Raw genomic sequence first — 17,521 nt, 5'->3', positions numbered from 1 at the left:
CCCAGGTTCGATTCCGGTCAAGGGCATGTACCTTGGTTGCGGGCACATCCCCAGTAGGGGGTGTGCAGGAGGCAGCTGATCGATGTTTCTAACTCTCTATCCCTCTCCATTTTACCATTGAAATGGTAAAATCAATAAAATATATTTTTTAAAAAATAATAATAATTACAATAATGAAAGCGACACGTGTGTATAGCAGGCTTCCTTCAGTACTATAAACATTTGTGCAATGAATGAATGAACTGTGTAAAATATATCTGGAAGATGAATTGGAAAAGAAAAGTAATTTTTTTGTGTTAGAGCACTAGGGTTACCTGGTATGTAAAAATTAAAATAACTTTCATCTTTTAATATATTTTAAACAATAGCATATACACATTTCCTTTGGGCCCTGTCGATGCTTTCCCAAATTGCTTTTATCGGAATACTAGCCCTGATAAATGATCTGGAAGAAGAAAAAGTTCAATGGTCAAACTAAGGTTGGGAAATGCCAAAAATTAAGAGTCACAATGAGCTTTCCCTTTCAAAACAGAACTTCTGATTCTGAACCCCCTCCTTGGCAGCCTCTCTATCTCCAAAACTGCAACTCCATCTTCCCTGATGCTCAAAACCTATGCCTTGAAAGCATTCTGGATTCCCCCTTCTCTCACTTGTTCGTTATCCATCACTGTCTTAAAAATATATCTGAGATCCAATCAATTCCCTCTGCCTCGGCTGCCACCACACTGATCTCCTGGCCTCCACCCTGCCACCCTAGGGTCTGTTCTCCACACTGCCCCAGGTGTATCTAGCGGCCATGGCTTAGGTTGAATCTAAGACTTAAGTGGTGCAATCTGTTGGCAGAGAAGCAAAACCAGAACCCCACCGCTCATTTAATCCAGCTCAGGAGTTCGTTCTGCATAGCAGAAGGAAGCCTGAGGGTCTCAAGAGTGTTCTCAGCGCTGCCAGTGCTCTCTGCCCCCAGAGCCCTGCGGCTGAGCCCTCCACACAGGCCTCCCAGGGAACGGCGGGTCAGCCCTCCTGTGGACCCGTAGGTTGACTATGGTGGAGAGGAGCGGTCAGCAGGGCTGGGGCAGGGCCTGCGTTGGACCGTGGTGAGGGGGAGAGTTGCTCTAGGTTTGTGGGTAGCAAGTGCTAGGAGTGTGGAAGGGAACAGTGTCTCACTCACCATCAGGGCCCAACATTTTCTGTTGCTCAGAGCAGGTGTTTCACCACCTTCAGGATGCGTCCTCTTCCCAGTTCACCAGGCATGTAAATTTGGACACGAATCTTGTTTCTGCGGGGCTCGGCTTTCTCAAGGGGACGTTGAGGCCGCTCTCCCTCAGGGACGCAAGCTTGCGGGCTGGCCTCCTGGGCACTGGGGTGTGAGCTTCCAGCAGGTGTTTCCTCCCTGAATGCTTCTATGAGGACAAGGCCAGAGCCACAAAGGCCACCATGGGACCATTCCCCTAACTGATGCTGCAAACCCAAGAAAGTTTGGGATGGCGGTGGCTGGAACTGGGTGTGCAATGGCCCCACCCCTAGGAGGGTGGAGGAGGAGGAGGCTGCCCAGACCCCAGAGAGCCCCAGGAGCAGTGGCTGCACAGTTCAGGAGGCAGAGCTCGGCACGTCTGCAACATGTCCTGGGCTCCTGTCCTGCTGGCGCTCCTCGCCTACCTCACAGGTGAGAACTCCCCAGAGCTCGTAGCCACTGGCCCCTTCCCTTGCCCTGCCCTGCCCCGGGTGTCCATGTTTTTCTGTGTCCCCAGGTTGTGGCCCTCAGCCAATGCTGGATCAGCCACCTTCTGTGTCCTCGCCCCTCGGAACCACAATCCGTCTGGCCTGCACGTTGAGCAGGGACCATGATGTCAGCATTTATAGCATCTACTGGTACCAGCAGAGGCCCGGACACCCTCCCAGATTCTTGCTGAGATATTTCTCCCATTCAGACAAGAGACAGGGCCCGAAGGTCCCTCCACGCTTCTCTGGATCCAAAGATGTGGCCGAGAACACGGGGTATTTGAGCATCTCTGGGCTGCAGCCTGAGGATGAGGCTATGTACTACTGTGCTGTGGGCACCCAGAGCTTGGAGAGGGATAAGATGGAGATGGAGAACGAGGAAGAAAAGGAGCCTGCTGCTTCAGTGTCCCAGGCACCCCAGACACGCTTACCGTGAACTGAGGACAGAAGGGCGCGCATCGCCACAAAGAGGGCGAGGAGGAGGGTGGGCCGTGGGTTGTGCAGAGCGAAGGAGTCGCTCCTTGTCCAGCTGGGCCCCCGTTGGAGGCTGGATTGGGGGATTAAAGCTGCTTGTGTCTTGGGAACTTGTTTGGTGTGACTGGTGTGCTGAATTATACTAAGGTGGCCCCAGCGGTTCTGTGTAAGGTCAAAATGGGTGGGACGCATGCAAGAACCAACGAAGGTACCAAGAGACGGATTCCTGTGGGTTATGGGGGCAGGGGGCTGACATAGCACCTTTGGGGGGACTCTTTGGCCAAGGACAGGACGCTCTGCTGTCACCTGGTTATTTGCAGAAGTTACAGGGCCAGCTTATTTGGGCCTCTGGGGAGAGTGGATGCTGAGTGATAGGTCTAGAGCAGTGCTATTGACATTGGGGCCAGGCCGTCCTGTGCACTGTAGGAAGTTGAGCAGCATCCCTGGCCTCTGCCCACTATGCACAGAGAGGTGCCAGGCAAACCATGTTCCCTGTGCCCCTAAACTTGGCTGAGAATGCCCACTTATCATGGCTAAAATGACCCGGGGGGGGGTCCCCCAGAAAGGTAGGCACATGTGCCTGAGTCTCTTTTGTAAAACAATGGCCTCAGCTCACAGCCTATTTCAGGTGTCCTTTGAACTCTCACTTCCTCAAATGCACAGAGTTCCTTCTGCATCAGGCCTTTGTTCCTGAAGAGGAGACTTCAGGCTCATGTTTTTGGTTTTGGGGGGTGTTTTTTTATGCAAGAGAAAGTTTATTTAGAAAGTCACAGAGGTAGAAGTGAGTTGTAGAAGCAATGGGCTCAGAAACAAGTTACAGCAAAAGAAGGGCCCTTGGACTTCAGGAGAGAGAGAGAGAGAGAGCATGCTCTAGGGGAAAGGGGTGTGAAAAAGGGGATGGGGAAAGGTGTGGGCATGCTACATAGAGAGAGATGCTAGACTATGTTTTTATTGATTTTTAGAGAGGAAGGAAGGGAGACAGAGAGAGAGAAACATGGATCGGTTGCCTCCCGTACGTGTCCTGACCAGGGATCAAACTCTCAATCTAGGTAACCCACAACCTAGGTATGTGCTCTGACCTGAATCCAACCCACAACCTTTTGGTGTATGGGACCACCTCCAACCACTGAGCCAACCAGCCAGGGCAGGCTCATGTTGTTAAAGGCCAGACAGGTGGTCCCAAAGGACCCCGTCTTTGCCTGTAACCTGCCCTTCTGCGTTCATCCTTCGTCATTCCGGGATTCCGTGCTACGACAATAGACCCAGAGAACCAGCGTTGTACTGGGCTCCTCCATCATCTTAATGCCCCGCCCTACCAGATTCCTGTGGGGCGAGACCCTGGCCTCAGGCCTCGGGCCAGGCAGAGTGTGAGTCTTAGCTCCGGTCAGCCTTGGTAGGGTCAGATGAATTCTAGGCCAACATTTCCAATGTTGTATATAAAGAGTATAATAATAGCACCCATAAATTTATATAAAGTGCTTACCTGGGCTTAACTATAATGGGTGCTCAATGAAATAGTAGTATCATTACTTCTTCATCAGTCACCAGGCCTGGCCTTCTCCCTAGTCCAATCCCCTCGTTATTCCCAGCTCCAGCCTTGCCTGCACTCCTCTCTAACCTTGGATTGTCTCCCGCTGTCAAAAGCATGTACGCAAGCCATTTCTGTCATTTCCAACTTTCTGCTGGCTACATTTATTTTAAAAGGAAACAAGTGAAATCAGTTTTACCCCAATATATATCCCAGATACTGTCATTTCAACATGCAATCAATATAAAATTAGTTATAATAAAAAAAATAATAAAATTAGTTATAAGATGGTTTAAACTCTTTCTTTTTAATCTTCAAAATCCAGTGTGTATTTTACACTGTGGTTCATCTCCGTTTGGACCAGCCACGTTCCCAGGGAGTACAGGGACAGGACAGGACAGGCTGAAGGAAGAAAATTCAGACTCCTTATCCTGACACAGCCTTGGGAGGTGGCCCAGCTCTGAACCAAGTCCCACGTCTTGTGCGCCCCCCCGCCCCCGCCCCCCACTGTCTGTGTCATATTAAACCACCTGCACTTGACCCGACACTTGCTTCTCTTGGTTGCGTCCAAACCTTTGCTCAGGGTGTTTCCTTGCTGCCCCTTGTCAGTGACCTCCAGCTGGCTGCACGGACTCAGGGTCCCACCATGACCTCAAATCTCACTCCTTGGGCAAGATTCCCCTGACCTGTTTATTCAGTTACTGACTTCCTGCGATCTGCAGACATGTGTTTTCCTAACTATATTTAGCACCTGCCACACAGCTCTACGTTTATTTTGCAAGTCTCTCTCCTCCACGAAACTGCTCGTTCTCAGTGGGCAAGATCCGTTCATCTCATTGTGTGTGTGATGGACGCTAGGAGATAATAGAGTTGGGTGAAGAGATGAAGGAGTAAACGAATGCATGACTGAATGAAGCCGTGGGTTCCAAAGACCCTGCCATTCCAGGATCCCACTGGATGGCTGGGGTCATTGTGATTCCCTAAGAAGGGAAAGCTCTGTCACCATTCTCTCTCTCTCTCCCTCTCTCCCTCTCTCTCTCTCTCTCTCTCTCTCTCTCTCTCACACACACACACACACACACACCTTCTGATGCCTGGTAAGTGACACCGGTGATTAGAGTCAACAACCAGAAGTGGTGAGGAAAGGAAAGTTTTGAAATAGACTAATGCAGGGACAGGAACACTTGGGACACGTTCTGTATTGGTAATGGAGACTCGAGATATTGGAGAAGGTGGGATTCCCAGACTGTTGGGATCTGCTGCCTGGCATAGCAAAGTGTCAACGGGCCTCCTGACTGTGATACGGAACAAGAGTGTGGGGTGCTAAGAGCTGTGGTTTGTGCATATACATGCTTGATGGAGCTCCCAAGTTTTACACAGAAACACAGAACCCAATGGGCTCGGACACGTCAGCAGTGGTGCTAAAGACGAGGGACCCAAACATTCTGACCTGAGTTGGACTCTGAGACCCCTGGGAGGGTCTCTGAGGAAGAACCAGGGGCCTGCGGAGGACGGAGCATGCCGATCAGATGGAGGGAAAGGCCAGGGCTCCCTGTGCCTACCCAAGGCCAGTGTGGTTGTGACATGATTTGGCAAGATGAGCTACGGGAGGTGGCCCCACGGAAAGAGGGAGGGTAGAATTAACACGTGGAGGCCCATTAGGATACAAAGAGCTCTGGCATTTCATTCTAAGTTGCATTTTTGTGACGTATGCACAACACTCAAATCCATTGGTTCATTATGGGATGCAAAATGGGGATATTTTCCTTCTAGCATTTCTGCTTCACTTATTAACTAGAAAACTTCTACAAAGAACACTTCCACTCATCAATGATTTAGTTGCCTGGGGGACTGTTTCTACTAGTATAGTAAAGGCAAGATAAGTGTTTGATATCTTTCTTCTTTATTTACCAACTATCAAAAGAACAAGTCAGTGTGCCAGCATCACACAACTTGAGTTTGTTAGTATCACTAGAAGTGCATGGGTATAAGCATATCTGAGGTATTTAAATCCATGGCAATTATTATAAGTATTCTATCTTTGGCCAGTACAAGCCCAGTAAAATTGGTCTCCAACCAAGAACATGTTGATGTGTCAAAAATAGTATATCCCGGCCGGCGTGGCTCAGTGGTTGGTCACGGTTCGATTCCCCTTCAGGGCACATGCCTGGCTGTGGGCTTGATCCCCATTAGGGTGTGTGCAGGAGGCAGCCAATCAATGATTCTCTCTCATCATTGATATGTCTATCTTTCTCTCTCAAATCAATAAAAACATGTTTTTTTCATTTTTAAAAATAAAAGTAGCAGAATTTATATGTACTGTGACCAGCCAAGTTGACACATAAAATTAACCATCACACTGGCCTGAAATAAACAACAGCAGCTACATCATCACCCTCATGTTGAATGAAATCTCTCGGCTTTGTAGATGTTTTGAACCTTCCAAAATAGCAGCCACTACCCCAAAGACGGCTCGGGAGCCATCCTGCAGGTCCAGTGACCCTGAGAACCTGGGATTTTCTAGAAAATTTGCACCTGGGACCTTGGGAAGGTGGTCCACATGCCTGCTCCGGTGATGGCCTGGAAGAGAAGAGCCCATGGTGGCTGCAGCGAAGACTCAGGCCTGTGAGGTGGAGAGTGAGCAGGGGAGTGACCAGCAGGAGGCTGGGGGAGGGAGGGTGCCCTTTGACACGGAGCAGGGCAGAAGTGACTGGACAGGGACACACCCCCTGCTCCCGGAGAGAAGGCAGGACAGGGCACAGAGGAGCCAGGGGCAGCTGGACCCAGACCTTTCCGGCCGGCCTGAGTCCAGCCCTAGGCTCGTCCCTGTGCGGGGCTGGAGGAAGCAGGCCTGGGCGGCCGGGCTGCAGCTGCACCACCTGGGCAGGCCCAGCCCAGCCAGCCCAGCCCTCAGTGTCCAGCCAGGTCTGGATTCCTGACCGTGGCCACCACAAGAGGATGTGGTTTCCAGCAGCCACTGCCCAGAGGCTGAGGCAGGTAGAGGGGCCGAGGTGGAGGGAGCAGCTGGGATCCCTGCGCTTAGAGACAGTCCTTTCTCCTCTCCAAGACCTGGGGCTGTCCCCAGAGGAACCCCCACTTCTGGGTCCTGGGCACTGGTGAGTGTCACACCCACACGGGGGTTCTGGGATGGAGCGGCTTCAGCTTGGACCCCTGGGACAGCTCCCCAGGGGAGCCCAGGTCAGAGGCACAAAGGACTAAGCACCTCAAAAGGGAGAAGCTGGACTGGATGGGGGGCGTCCCAGGGGTCCCTCCATACCCCGAGACATCAGCCGGTCAGTCGGTTACAGCGCCGTGACCATGGCTAGACAGACTCCAGCAGGGGGTCCGGGTGGCCCAACTCCCCCAGGGCAGGTGGCATCCATGAAATCCACTCTGGGGCCCTGGGAAGAGCCTCGCGGAGATGGACAAGCCATGGGCGTGGCGCTGCCCCGGACACGCTGGGTCTGCGGGGACTGGGGCACAGACTCTGAAGCAAAGGGCGGTTGCAAACTGAGCTGGATGTGGCGCGCCGCTTTTATAATCTTCATAATTCCATCACAATCCCCGGCTTGAACACTGGCTTCTCGCTAAACCAACACCTGTTTTCTCCCGTCACCACGACCGCCCAGGTCTGGTCAGAAGAGGAGCCCCAGGCCCAGGCCACAGCTGAACTCAGGTGACCCCTGGCCCACCGGACGCCGGGCAGGAGCAGGTGTGCTCCATCCACACAAGGCCCCAGGGGCCCAGCCAGGCTGGCAGCTGTGGTTGGGGGGCAGTTGAACCCTGGATCCTGACCACAGCATGGCAGTTGGCAGATGCCCCGCTGGGAGAGACCCTCAGGAGTAACGGCCATGGCCCTGGAGGGGGCGGGGCACTGGGGGCAGCAACCAGAAAAGGCCCAGGCGGATGACAGGGCCATGGCCCGGGCGCACTGGGACAGTCACTGTCAGCGAGGGGGACAGAGGCACCTGCCAGCCTAACCCTCCCCACTGGACGCGTACACCAGCAGGTCAGCCAGGGGTGCCTTTGACCCTGAGCGCAGATGAGGCCCAGAATAGGGCCGGTGGGCTATGAGGCCCGCGGGGGGCAGAGCCCTGGCTTCAGGCAGCTCTGGCCCCTGATGCTGCTGGGCCTGGCCGTGGGCGCCCATGGCCTGCTGTCCTCGACCACCGCACCTCACAGCAGGGCTCCAGGCTCTGGAGCCCCGACAAGGAGCAGCCCTAGGAGCCTGTGGGGAAGGTAAGGGGCGGAGTGAGTCATGTGGGGGACCTGAGGGTCCCTGAGCCCAAACTGGGAGTGGGGGACAGAGCGTGGCAATGAGGGGAAGGGGAGAGAAGGGAGGGTCGGCTGGAGAGCAGGGGCCTGGGCAGACGCTGGCTTTGTTTAGAGAGCTGACCTTTTGTTCGGTGTGGATTTGTTTGCATTGATTTTTACTTTTTAATATTGTGTTGAAATGTATTTATCTTCTTTCCTGGGGCTTTTGGCACCCCTTAAAGTTTGCACCCAAGACTAGTGCCTCACCTGGTCTTCTGGGTGGGGCAGACACCGAGGCAGGGGCAGGACGTCCCCGCGGGTGTGGGTGCTGTTGTCCCAGGGAGCCGGGCCTCCTTCTCTTAGCCCGTGGTCGGCAAACTGCGGCTCGCGAGCCACATGCGGCTCTTTGGCCCCTTGAGTGTGGCTCTTCCTCAAAATACCACGTGCAGGCGTGCACGTACAGTGCGATTGAAACTTCGTGGCCCATGCGCAGAAGTCGGTATTTTGTGGGAGAGCCAGTATTTTGTGGAAAAGCCACACTCAAGGGGCCAAAGAGCCGCATGTGGCTCACGAGCCGCAGTTTGCCGACCACTGTCTTAGCTGATGAGCCATGTTCTCACTCTCCCCCTCTGAGTAGGTACCACTCCCTGGAGCAGGGGGCACAGACCCTGGCTGATGCCTTGAGGTGGGGGTACCTTCCCTGGTGTCCTCGGGTCACCAGGCCCTGAGCCAAGGACCTTCAGCCTGGGCTGCCTCTTGGGGCTGTCCTCCCAGGGGCCCAAGCCCACCCAGGACACAGACACCGCTGTGGGAAAGGCCTAGGGTGAGGGCTTTTGAGGGTCTTGGTCTGTCCCACCTTGACGTGTGGCCCCAGCCCCTCCTCTCTGTGCGGTGGGAAGTCCTGGACCAAGGGCTGAGCATCTGGAACCACTTAAGAGAATCAGTGGCACAATGACACCCTCATCCTGGGCAGCAATCATTTTAGGGGCAGAACCTCCCTCTCCATGGCCCCACAGGACGATCCCGCAGTCATCCAATTCACAGATGGGGATAGAAGCTCAGAGAGGTGCGGGGACCTGCCCAAAGTCACACAGCTGGTGCAGACTCCAGGACCCACGCTCAATGGCCTCCAGCCATCCCCATCTCCAGCCCCTAAACTGGGCTGACAAGTCCACCTCTCCGGGCCTCAGCTTCCCCCTCTGCAAAGTGCGGGGTCCTAACAGGATGAGGGCCTTGTGGCCTGGAACCCACACCAGGGATGCTGGGGCCGCCGGGATGAAGGGCTGGGATGGAGAGAGCTGATCGGCTGCTACTCCAGCAGCGCAGCAGGGAGGTGGGTCAGCACCTGTGGGTGTCAGGCCAGGACTGGCGTCTCCGTGTCCTGCAGGGACCGCTGAGCAAGGGCAGCGCCCAGGAAAGCACGAGGAGAGATGGAGCCCCCACCAGGGTCAAAGGCTGAGGCCGGGATCCCAGGGGAACAAGAGTCTGCCCCACTCAGTCCCCCCAGAGAGGGGGGCGGGGTGAAGCGACACCACACGCAGGGGGATGCCTGCAGGACAGAGGCACCCACAGGGAAGGGCGGAGGAGGCCCCACTGCGGAGGGAGCACAGATAGTGCGACCCACCTCCGAAAGCTGCCAGTGGTCCCCCGAGCTGGAGCGGTGGGTCCTGGGACCAAGGGGGTCTGAGGGGAGGCCGGGCAGGTGGCCAGGCCCAGACCTGGAGGACCCATCCTTGGAGGACAGACTTCATCTGGGAGTCCTGAGGGATGTTGCAAGAAAACGACATTTGGGTGGGTGGAAGGGGATGGAAATCGGGACTAGAGAGACCTCGGGAGGGCGTGGCGGTGGCCCAGGCAGAGTGGACAGGTATGTGGGCAGATTCAGAAGGTGGGATCAGAAGGTGGGAGGAACGGGAAGGGAAGAGCCAGGATGCACCCTGCCTTTTTCGTTGTTGTTGTTAATCCTCACCCGAGGATATTTTCTTCCATTGATTTTTGGGGTTTTTGTTGTTGTTTGTTTGTTTTTTTCTTCCATCGATTTTTAGAGTGGAAGGGAGGGAGGAAGGGGAAGAGAGAGAGAAACGTCAATGTGAGAGAGACACATTGATTGGTTGCTTCCCACATGCACACCATGGGGTGGGGATCCTGCAACCCAGGTACTCGTGTCCTTGACCGTGTGCCCTTGACTGAGACTCGAACCCGAAACCCCTCGGTCCATGGGCTGACGCTCTAACCACTGAACAAAATCAGCCAGGGCACCCCCTGCCTTTTTTGATAGACAGTTAAGAGAACACGGTGACTGCATCAGTGTGTCCTGTATCTCAACAAAATGGTCCGAGAGAAGGGGTGGTCTGCAAAGAGCTGCTCTTCCCCAAGAACATCCGCTCACTGAGGGGCCACTCGGGGCTGGGGGATACAGAGAGGGTCAGTGTGAACCAAGAGGGTCGTGTACAGTCCTGGGGACAGACCCCTGGACACTTCAGGAGCAGTAAAGTGGCCGGGGGCCTGCCCAAGCTGGTCGTACAGACGGAGGGGCGCTGACCCATATGGGAATGCTCCAGGCAGAGAGCAGCGTCAGCCAAGAAGAAAGGGGGGTGTGCAGAGGAGGCAGGGAGCTGGGGGAAGGGGTGGGAGAGGCAGACCCAGGAAAGGGGGAGGTGTTGTTTTTAATTTCAAATTCTACTGTCGTTGCTGGTGTAAGTGAAAGTATTTGACTTGTACATTAGTCTCGTACCTTGAAACCTTGCTGTAATTGCTTATTAGCTCCAAGAGGGGGTGTGTGTTTTTCTAATCCTACCTGAGGATTTTTTTTTCTTTTGATTTTAGAGAAAGTAGAAAGGAGGGAGGAGTGGGGGGGCGGGGGAGAAAGAGAGAGAGAGAAACATAGATGTGAGAGAGACACATTGCTTGGTTGCCTCCCACATGTGCCCCAAACTGTGCCAGGGATCAAACCTGCAACAGAGGTACAAGGTACGTGCTCTTGACCAGAATCCATTCGCAGGCCAACAATCTAACCACTGAGCAAAACTGGATTTTTGTGTGTGTGTGTGTGTGTGTGTGTGAATTCTTTTGGATTTTCTACACAATCACATTATCCATTTATTTCTTCTCTCAAAATCTGTATACCTTTTATTTCACTATTTTATTGCATTAGCCACTGCTCTTCAATTTTCAATACAATATTGAAAAGCAGTGGTGAGAAGAAACATCTTTACCTTGCTACTGACCTTAGCAGGAAAGCTTCAAGTTTCTCCCATTAATTATGATGTTAGCTATAGGTTTGTTTGTGTGTTTTTTAATTGATTTTTAGGGAGAGAGAGAGAGAGATAAACTTTGACTTGTTGTTCCACTTATTTATGCATTAATTGGTTGTCTTGTATGTGCCCTCACTGGGGATTGAACCTACACCTTGGTGTATTGGGGTGATGCTCGAACCAGCTGACCTACTCAGCCAGGGCTAGCTATAGGTTTTTTGTAGATATCTTTTAGCAAGTTAAGTAAGTTCTCCCGTGAGAGTTTTTTACCGTGAATGGGTGTTGAATTTTGTCAACTGCTTTTTCTGCATCTAGTAACATAGTCATGTGATTTTTCTTCCTTAGCCTGTTTCTGTGATAGATTACATTAATTGATTTTCAAATGTTGAACCAGTCTTGCATGCCTGAGATAAATCCCACTTGATCATGGTGCATAATTCTTTTTATACATTGTTGGATTTGATTTGTAAATATTTTTTGAGGATTTTTGCATCTTTATTCATGAGAGATATGTCTTTAGTTTTCTTTTCTTATAATGCCTTGCTCTGCTTTTGGTATTAGGGTAATACCAGCCTCATAGAATGAGTTAAAGTGGGAAATTTTATGCTATGTTTATTTTACCACAATAAAGAAAGAAAATGACACTATATAGATAGATAAATATTAGGTGTACTTTTTAAAGTGCACTTCTATATTGCTTAATTGTGTTATATATGCAATTTTAAAACAATAAAAAATTAATGCAAAAAAAATCTTATATTTGCATCACAAAACCAACCACTGCTGACTGGACCAGCTTCTAAGGTGAAAATGCAGAAATGCTTACAACCAATAAGGCCCAACTCAATGCCACATTTTGTATGAGTGGGAAGTTAAAATCAGCAAAACAAAATCTGGGGCTTCTAGTTTTAACTTTAAAGGGAATATTTAGATGCTGAATTTAAGAACACAGACTTCGGGCCTGGGGGTGAGCGGAGATGAGAACACTCATGATCACGCGTGACAAGGTGAAGACAGAAAAGAACTGGGTTGGGAGAAGGGTGGCCAGCCTCAGTTGGATGTGGTGAGTTGCGATTCCTGTGGGCCATCCAGCTGAAGACGCTCACCGGGCAATTTAGGCAGAGCCGTGGAGAGAGGCTTGGAGCTGGATAGACTAGAGCAGCGGTTCCAGCTGAAGACGCTCACCGGGCAATTTAGGCAGAGCCGTGGAGAGAGAAGGCTTGGAGCTGGATAGACTAGAGCAGTGGTTCTCAACCTGTGGGTCGCGACCCCTTTGGGGGTCGAACGACCCTTTCACAGGGGTCACCTAAGACCATCCTGCATATCAGATATTTACATGACGATTCATAACTAGTCCAGTTATGAAGTAGCAACGAAAATAATTTTATGGTTGGGTCACAACATGAGGAACTGTACTTAAAGGGCCAGAAGGTTGAGAACCACTGGACTAGAGCCTCACCATACAGGCGGTGGTGGGAATCCACAGGGTGAGATGGCAAAGAACGGGCCAGTGGCCATGTATGGGCCATAAAGAAAGGGAAGCCAGAGGAGGACAAGAGTGAGAGGTCTCAGGTACCCAGGGGGAGAGTCACTGGAAAGAGGACCCACCTCTGTGTTGCATCCTGCAAAAACGTAAGGTACAACAGGAACTGGGGAGGGGATCTCAGACTTGACAGGGAAGAGGGACTTGTCAGCCTTAACCGAGAGGTTTTAGGGAGAGATGGAGATGAGAACCGGGGGCCCTGCCATGTCTCAGCACAGGAGACCGTTACTGGCAGACAAGTGCTTGGGGGCCATTATTAAATGGATGGTTGGATGACGGATGGGTGGTGGATGGAGAAATTAATGGATGGATGGACAAAACGAGTGGTTTAAGAGATCAGAGAAGGCTTCATAAAGAACTGAATTGTGTCTTGCATGTGGCTCGCGAGCCGCAGTTTGCCGGCCACTGGAAGAGATCGGAGAAGGCTTCATAAAGAGAACTGAATCGTGTCTTGACATGTGGAGACACAGGGAAAGGGGTTCTCCGTGGGAACACTGTGAGTCAGGAACGACCCGGTGTCCTGGGCCCAGGGAAGAAGCCCACCTGGCTGGACTGTGGGGAATTGTGGGGAAGGAACCCTCAGAGTCCCTAGGATGAGGCCAGGAGAGGTCAAGCAGATCAAGCAAGTTCAGGATCCTCTGGCCGCCCCACACAGCTGCCTGGAGGGACACGTCAGCACTAAGGATTCCGTGGTGACCAGACGAGGGGGGATCACACGCTAGGTGACTCCAAAGCACAGGTGGTACCTGCCTCAGAAAGGGAGCCGGGCCACCCACCTGCCCCACCCCCTGCTGCAGCCCTGTGCCCATCATACCCAGCAGGTTCCTGCTCAGGACTGGCCCCCAGGGGACAGGCCCCAGGTGCTGGCCCGGCGGGTTTTGGTCCGATCTTCAGTCGCCGTGGTATGTCTTCAGCAGCGGGACCCAGCTCATCGTCCTGGGTAAGCGGCTCTCGTCACCTTTTCCATGCGTCCCACCCTCTGCTGTCTTGGGAAACACTCCTCTCTCTCTGTAGGCTGCTTCCCCTCTGCCCTCCCAGCCTTCAGAACCCGTCCCCAGGCCCTGGCCTGTGTGGCTCAGTTGTTTGGGCGTCGGCGTCCTGGGCACCAAAGGTTGCTGGCTTGATTCCTGGTCAGGGGGCATTTTGATGTTTCTCTTCCTCTCCCTTCCTCCCCCCCTCCCCAAAATAAAAATCAATAAAAATATCTAATAGGGAAAAATAGCCGATCCCCGCCTCTCTCTATAAGGTCTGGGGGAGACGGGTTGGTCTCAGGGTAACCAGCAGGGAGGGCCCAACAGCAGGAGTAGCCACGTACAGAGTCTGGCAGCTTGAAGCAGCTGGGTCCCGGGGGCTGAGACTGGGGTTTGGCCCAGGAATGGGGCTCCTGTCTCTCTTGCAGGACAGACACCCACAAGGGGACTAGGCAGTCCGGAGGCCCTGGGGTCTGGGCCGAGGGCTCGATGCCCATCCACGTGGGGAGAGCCATGTAGTCGTCTGGGGACAGGGCTGAGGCTGTGACCACAACCTCCAGGGGCAAAGGGTCAGCCCGAGGGAGGCCTATGGAAGGTGGAGCTAAAGCTCTCCGGGCTGTGAGGACATGGGGAGGCAAAGACACAGGTGTGGCAGGTAAGGTGGCCAGCGGCTCAGCCTCCCAGGACAGCGGTCAGAGAGGAGCAGGTTCTGTGAGGCACAGACTCCCCTGTCCCTGGAGCCATAATCTCTGTCCACGGGTCGGCCAACCACCTTCCTCTAGGGAGCATTAGACTCAGAGATGACAGCGTGGGGAGTGGACTAGGGGGCTGCAAACTGCCCCATGAAGTCAGTTGTCAGAGGTCCTGGGGTGGCGTGGGGCCACAGTGCCCGTCATCAGGGGGAGCAGCGCCAAAGATGCAGCCGAGGTGCAGGGTGCTGGGTCAGGGCACAAGGGGCGGGAGGCAGGCAGAGCCTGAGAGGCCCCTGGGCTTCGGCCTCAGCCCTCATTGGAGAGCTGAGGCCGGGCTGCGGCCACGCGGGGTGCCCAAGGGCGACGGGGGCGCCAGGCCCCTCTGTGTGCGGGGCTCAGGCTTGGGCCTCCCCACACACCATCAGGCCGGTTGGGGGAGCCCAGATCGCAGAGGCCTGGGGCTCCAGAAGGATGAAGTGAGGTGGGGCCTGACGCTGGGCTGAGGGCTCGGGAGTTCGGAGCCAGACCCCACACTCAGACTCCGAGACTGGAGGAGGGAGGTCAGCCTGCCCCGCTTACACTCGGGGAAACTGAGGCTACAGGTGGAGGGGCTTGACCAGATCACCGGGAGGTGACTTGGAAGGGCTTCTGGACGGGTGGGGACTGCCTGCTGTCCAGGGGCTGAGAGGAAAGGAGGAGACAAAGAAGGAAGGAGGGTCCCCTGGGGGAACAAACATGGCCACAATGGACGGGTCACAGAGGATGCAGATCAGTAGGGGGGCTGCACCAACACCCGCCCCCCTCTGCGTCTCACACCCCTTCTCTGTCCACACAGGTCAGCCCGCGTCCGCACCCTCGGTCACTCTGTTCCCGCCCTCCCCTGAGGAGCTCCACACCAACAAGGCCACGCTGGTGTGTCTCATCAGTGACTTCTACCCGGGCAGCGTGACGGTGGCCTGGAAGGCAAATGGCACCCCCGTCACCCAGGGCGTGGAGACCACCAAGCCCTCCAAGCAGAGCAACAACAAGTACGCGGCCAGCAGCTACCTGAGCCTGACGCCCGACAAGTGGAAATCTGGCGGCAGCTTCAGCTGCCAGGTCACGCACGAGGGCGGCACCGTGGAGAAGACCGTGGTCCCCACGGAGTGTTCCTAGGGCCCTGAGCCCCCCACCCTCGGGGGCGGAGCCTTGGGACCTCTGGGAGGTCTCCCCTTCCACCTGAGTCATCCCCAGCCCCGCTCCCTGAACCCAATCAATTCTCAAAACGTTCTTCTTGTCAATCAGAACCCATGCTCTCTGCTCATTCGTTTCTAGTCTCGTATTTAACCTGTGGCTTTCCCTGGTTCTCGGGGTGGGTGGGAGAACCCTTTGTGCCCAGCAGGAGTTTCCTGGGGCACCTCCCAGGAACCTGACCAGGACACAAGGAGTCCGGTCACCATTCAGTCCCTCTGCCCTCTCCTTCCCCAGTTCCTCCTCCAGCCCATTATGTCCCTCCCTCCTGGTCGGACGGAGCTGGCCATGGCCGGTGACCGCCAGATAAGCTCTCACTCCTGTCTGGGTGCAGATGCCCTCTGTTCCGGCCCTCGCCCCCTGGGATGCCCTGCTCCCTCCATGCCCAGCTCAGCTCCTGCCCACCCTCGCCCCCTCCCTTTCACTCCGTCAGGCCGGACCCCCCAAGGGGTCCAGGACACTCTAGCAGAATCAGTCTTGGTTTTTTGGTAATCCTCACCTGAGGATATTTTTCCTATTGATTTTTAGAGAGAGAGAGGGAAGGAGAGAAAGATCAATGTGAGAGAGACACACCAATTTCACACCCACCTTGGTTTCTGGGTTATCAGATACTGAAGATGGGGTTCTCCCATAAGAAAAGGGGTTCTCTTTCCCCACCCCAGTAAATCGAGGCATCAGCATTCTAGTAAATATATCCATTTTGTGTGATGTTTGCGAATGTCCAATTATCCCCAAGAGTTGGGCAACTCTGAACAGATTGAGGCAATTTGGTTTTCACCTTGGCCCGAGATGTCTAAACCCACCTGCCACCTCTGATAAACCCTGGCAGCAACTGGCTGGGGCTCCAGCGTAGCATCCAGACATGTTCTTCCCCACGACTGCCGGGGGGGTCTGACACTACATCGCACTTTTGGTAAGTCACTGGCCTCAGCTTCCCCACTGTAACAGGAGTGGCCATAAGGGGCCATCTTCTGAGCCTCTGCAGTTGTGCCCTTCCCCCACCACAGGAGGGGGTTAAGGGAGGAAGGGGAAGGTTGAGGTGGAGCCAACCTGGGACAGACAGGTGGTGGGGAAGGGGGTTATGAGACCAGGGTCCCCACCTCTCTTCAAGTGACTGTGGGTTCACTCTGGGAGGGCGGGATGCATCTGTGATGTCTACTTAATTCTTTGCTACATCTGGTAGGATTCTCTAAAACGTAAAGCACAATGTAATGTTTTATGTTCAAAGAACTTGAGGAGCAAGAACAGAAAATCCAATATTCGAAATACTAATAGTAGAGTCATCATCTGTGCCCGCTGTTTGCCATGCAGGTTTGTTTTCCTTAGTCCTCTGGGCTCCACGAGGCTATGAGGTGGCATCATTCCCCCACATTGCAGCCAAGGACACTGGAAATAGAGCCCGTGACTTGAAGAGTGGGCTTCAGACAGAGTCTGGCACTGATGAAGGCAAGGAGCAGGTACGCCCAATGGCAGACTTCTAGTCTACCCCAAAATGCTACTCCACGCATGAATGAGCCATGGCCTTTGTGGGTTAAAGGAATGAACAGATACTAAAATGTTAAAATGCAAATTTCTACCTTACTCTAAACAATAATGTTAATGACAGAACTTCTTACACAAGAAGGAAAAGAATTACAGAAAGAATCAGAAAATCAAATCCAAGAATTTGGTGTTTATAAGTTACAGATATATAGCAAAATATATACACACATTTAAAAATTAAAATGCTGAGCTAAATAAACTCCCATGCAAATGCAAGAAAAGCAAAGGAATTATAATATTTGGAAAAGAGAAGTTTAAGCTAGAAGCATGAAGAGGCAAATAGGGCACTAAAAGGCACAGTTTTTCAATATATC

At 53.3% G+C, this 17,521-nt stretch overlaps 2 protein-coding genes across 3 annotated transcripts; both read left to right on the top strand.

The window, feature by feature from the left end:
* Positions 1–1,599: 1,599 nt before the first annotated feature.
* Positions 1,600–2,196, top strand: LOC102243092 (immunoglobulin iota chain). The gene is made up of 2 exons (XM_005875574.2): positions 1,600–1,663; positions 1,749–2,196. Exons 1-2 carry the CDS (start codon positions 1,618–1,620, stop codon positions 2,153–2,155), a joined length of 453 nt encoding a protein of 150 aa, XP_005875636.1. The 5' UTR covers positions 1,600–1,617; the 3' UTR covers positions 2,156–2,196.
* Positions 2,197–7,748: 5,552 nt separating this feature from the next.
* On the top strand, positions 7,749–15,605 carry LOC102244446 (Ig lambda-7 chain C region). 2 transcript variants are annotated; one of them, XM_014547098.1, is made up of 3 exons: positions 7,749–7,960; positions 13,594–13,712; positions 15,271–15,605. In XM_014547098.1, the coding sequence occupies exons 1-3, from the start codon at positions 7,764–7,766 to the stop codon at positions 15,588–15,590; spliced, it is 636 nt and encodes a 211-aa protein (XP_014402584.1). In that variant the 5' UTR covers positions 7,749–7,763; the 3' UTR covers positions 15,591–15,605. The 2 variants fall into 2 exon arrangements, with proteins under 2 accessions (XP_014402584.1, XP_014402583.1); XM_014547097.1 differs by having other exon boundaries at positions 13,591–13,712.
* Positions 15,606–17,521: the final 1,916 nt, after the last annotated feature.

This window comes from Myotis brandtii, unplaced genomic scaffold (genome assembly GCF_000412655.1).
Source record: "Myotis brandtii unplaced genomic scaffold, ASM41265v1 scaffold463, whole genome shotgun sequence".
NCBI lineage: Eukaryota > Metazoa > Chordata > Mammalia > Chiroptera > Vespertilionidae > Myotis > Myotis brandtii.
This window is presented reverse-complemented; position numbering and strand designations above follow the sequence as displayed.

Bases quoted from the DNA above. Each gene is read 5' to 3' on its own strand.
- LOC102244446 (XM_014547097.1), top strand. From the start codon at position 7,764: ATGAGGCCCAGAATAGGGCCGGTGGGCTATGAGGCCCGCGGGGGGCAG. The intron at 7,961-13,590 runs GTAAGGGGCGGA...CATCATACCCAG, and splicing joins CCTAGGAGCCTGTGGGGAAG to CAGGTTCCTGCTCAGGACTG. The intron at 13,713-15,270 runs GTAAGCGGCTCT...CTGTCCACACAG, and splicing joins GACCCAGCTCATCGTCCTGG to GTCAGCCCGCGTCCGCACCC.
- LOC102243092 (XM_005875574.2), top strand. From the start codon at position 1,618: ATGTCCTGGGCTCCTGTCCTGCTGGCGCTCCTCGCCTACCTCACAG. The intron at 1,664-1,748 runs GTGAGAACTCCC...CTGTGTCCCCAG, and splicing joins GCTCCTCGCCTACCTCACAG to GTTGTGGCCCTCAGCCAATG.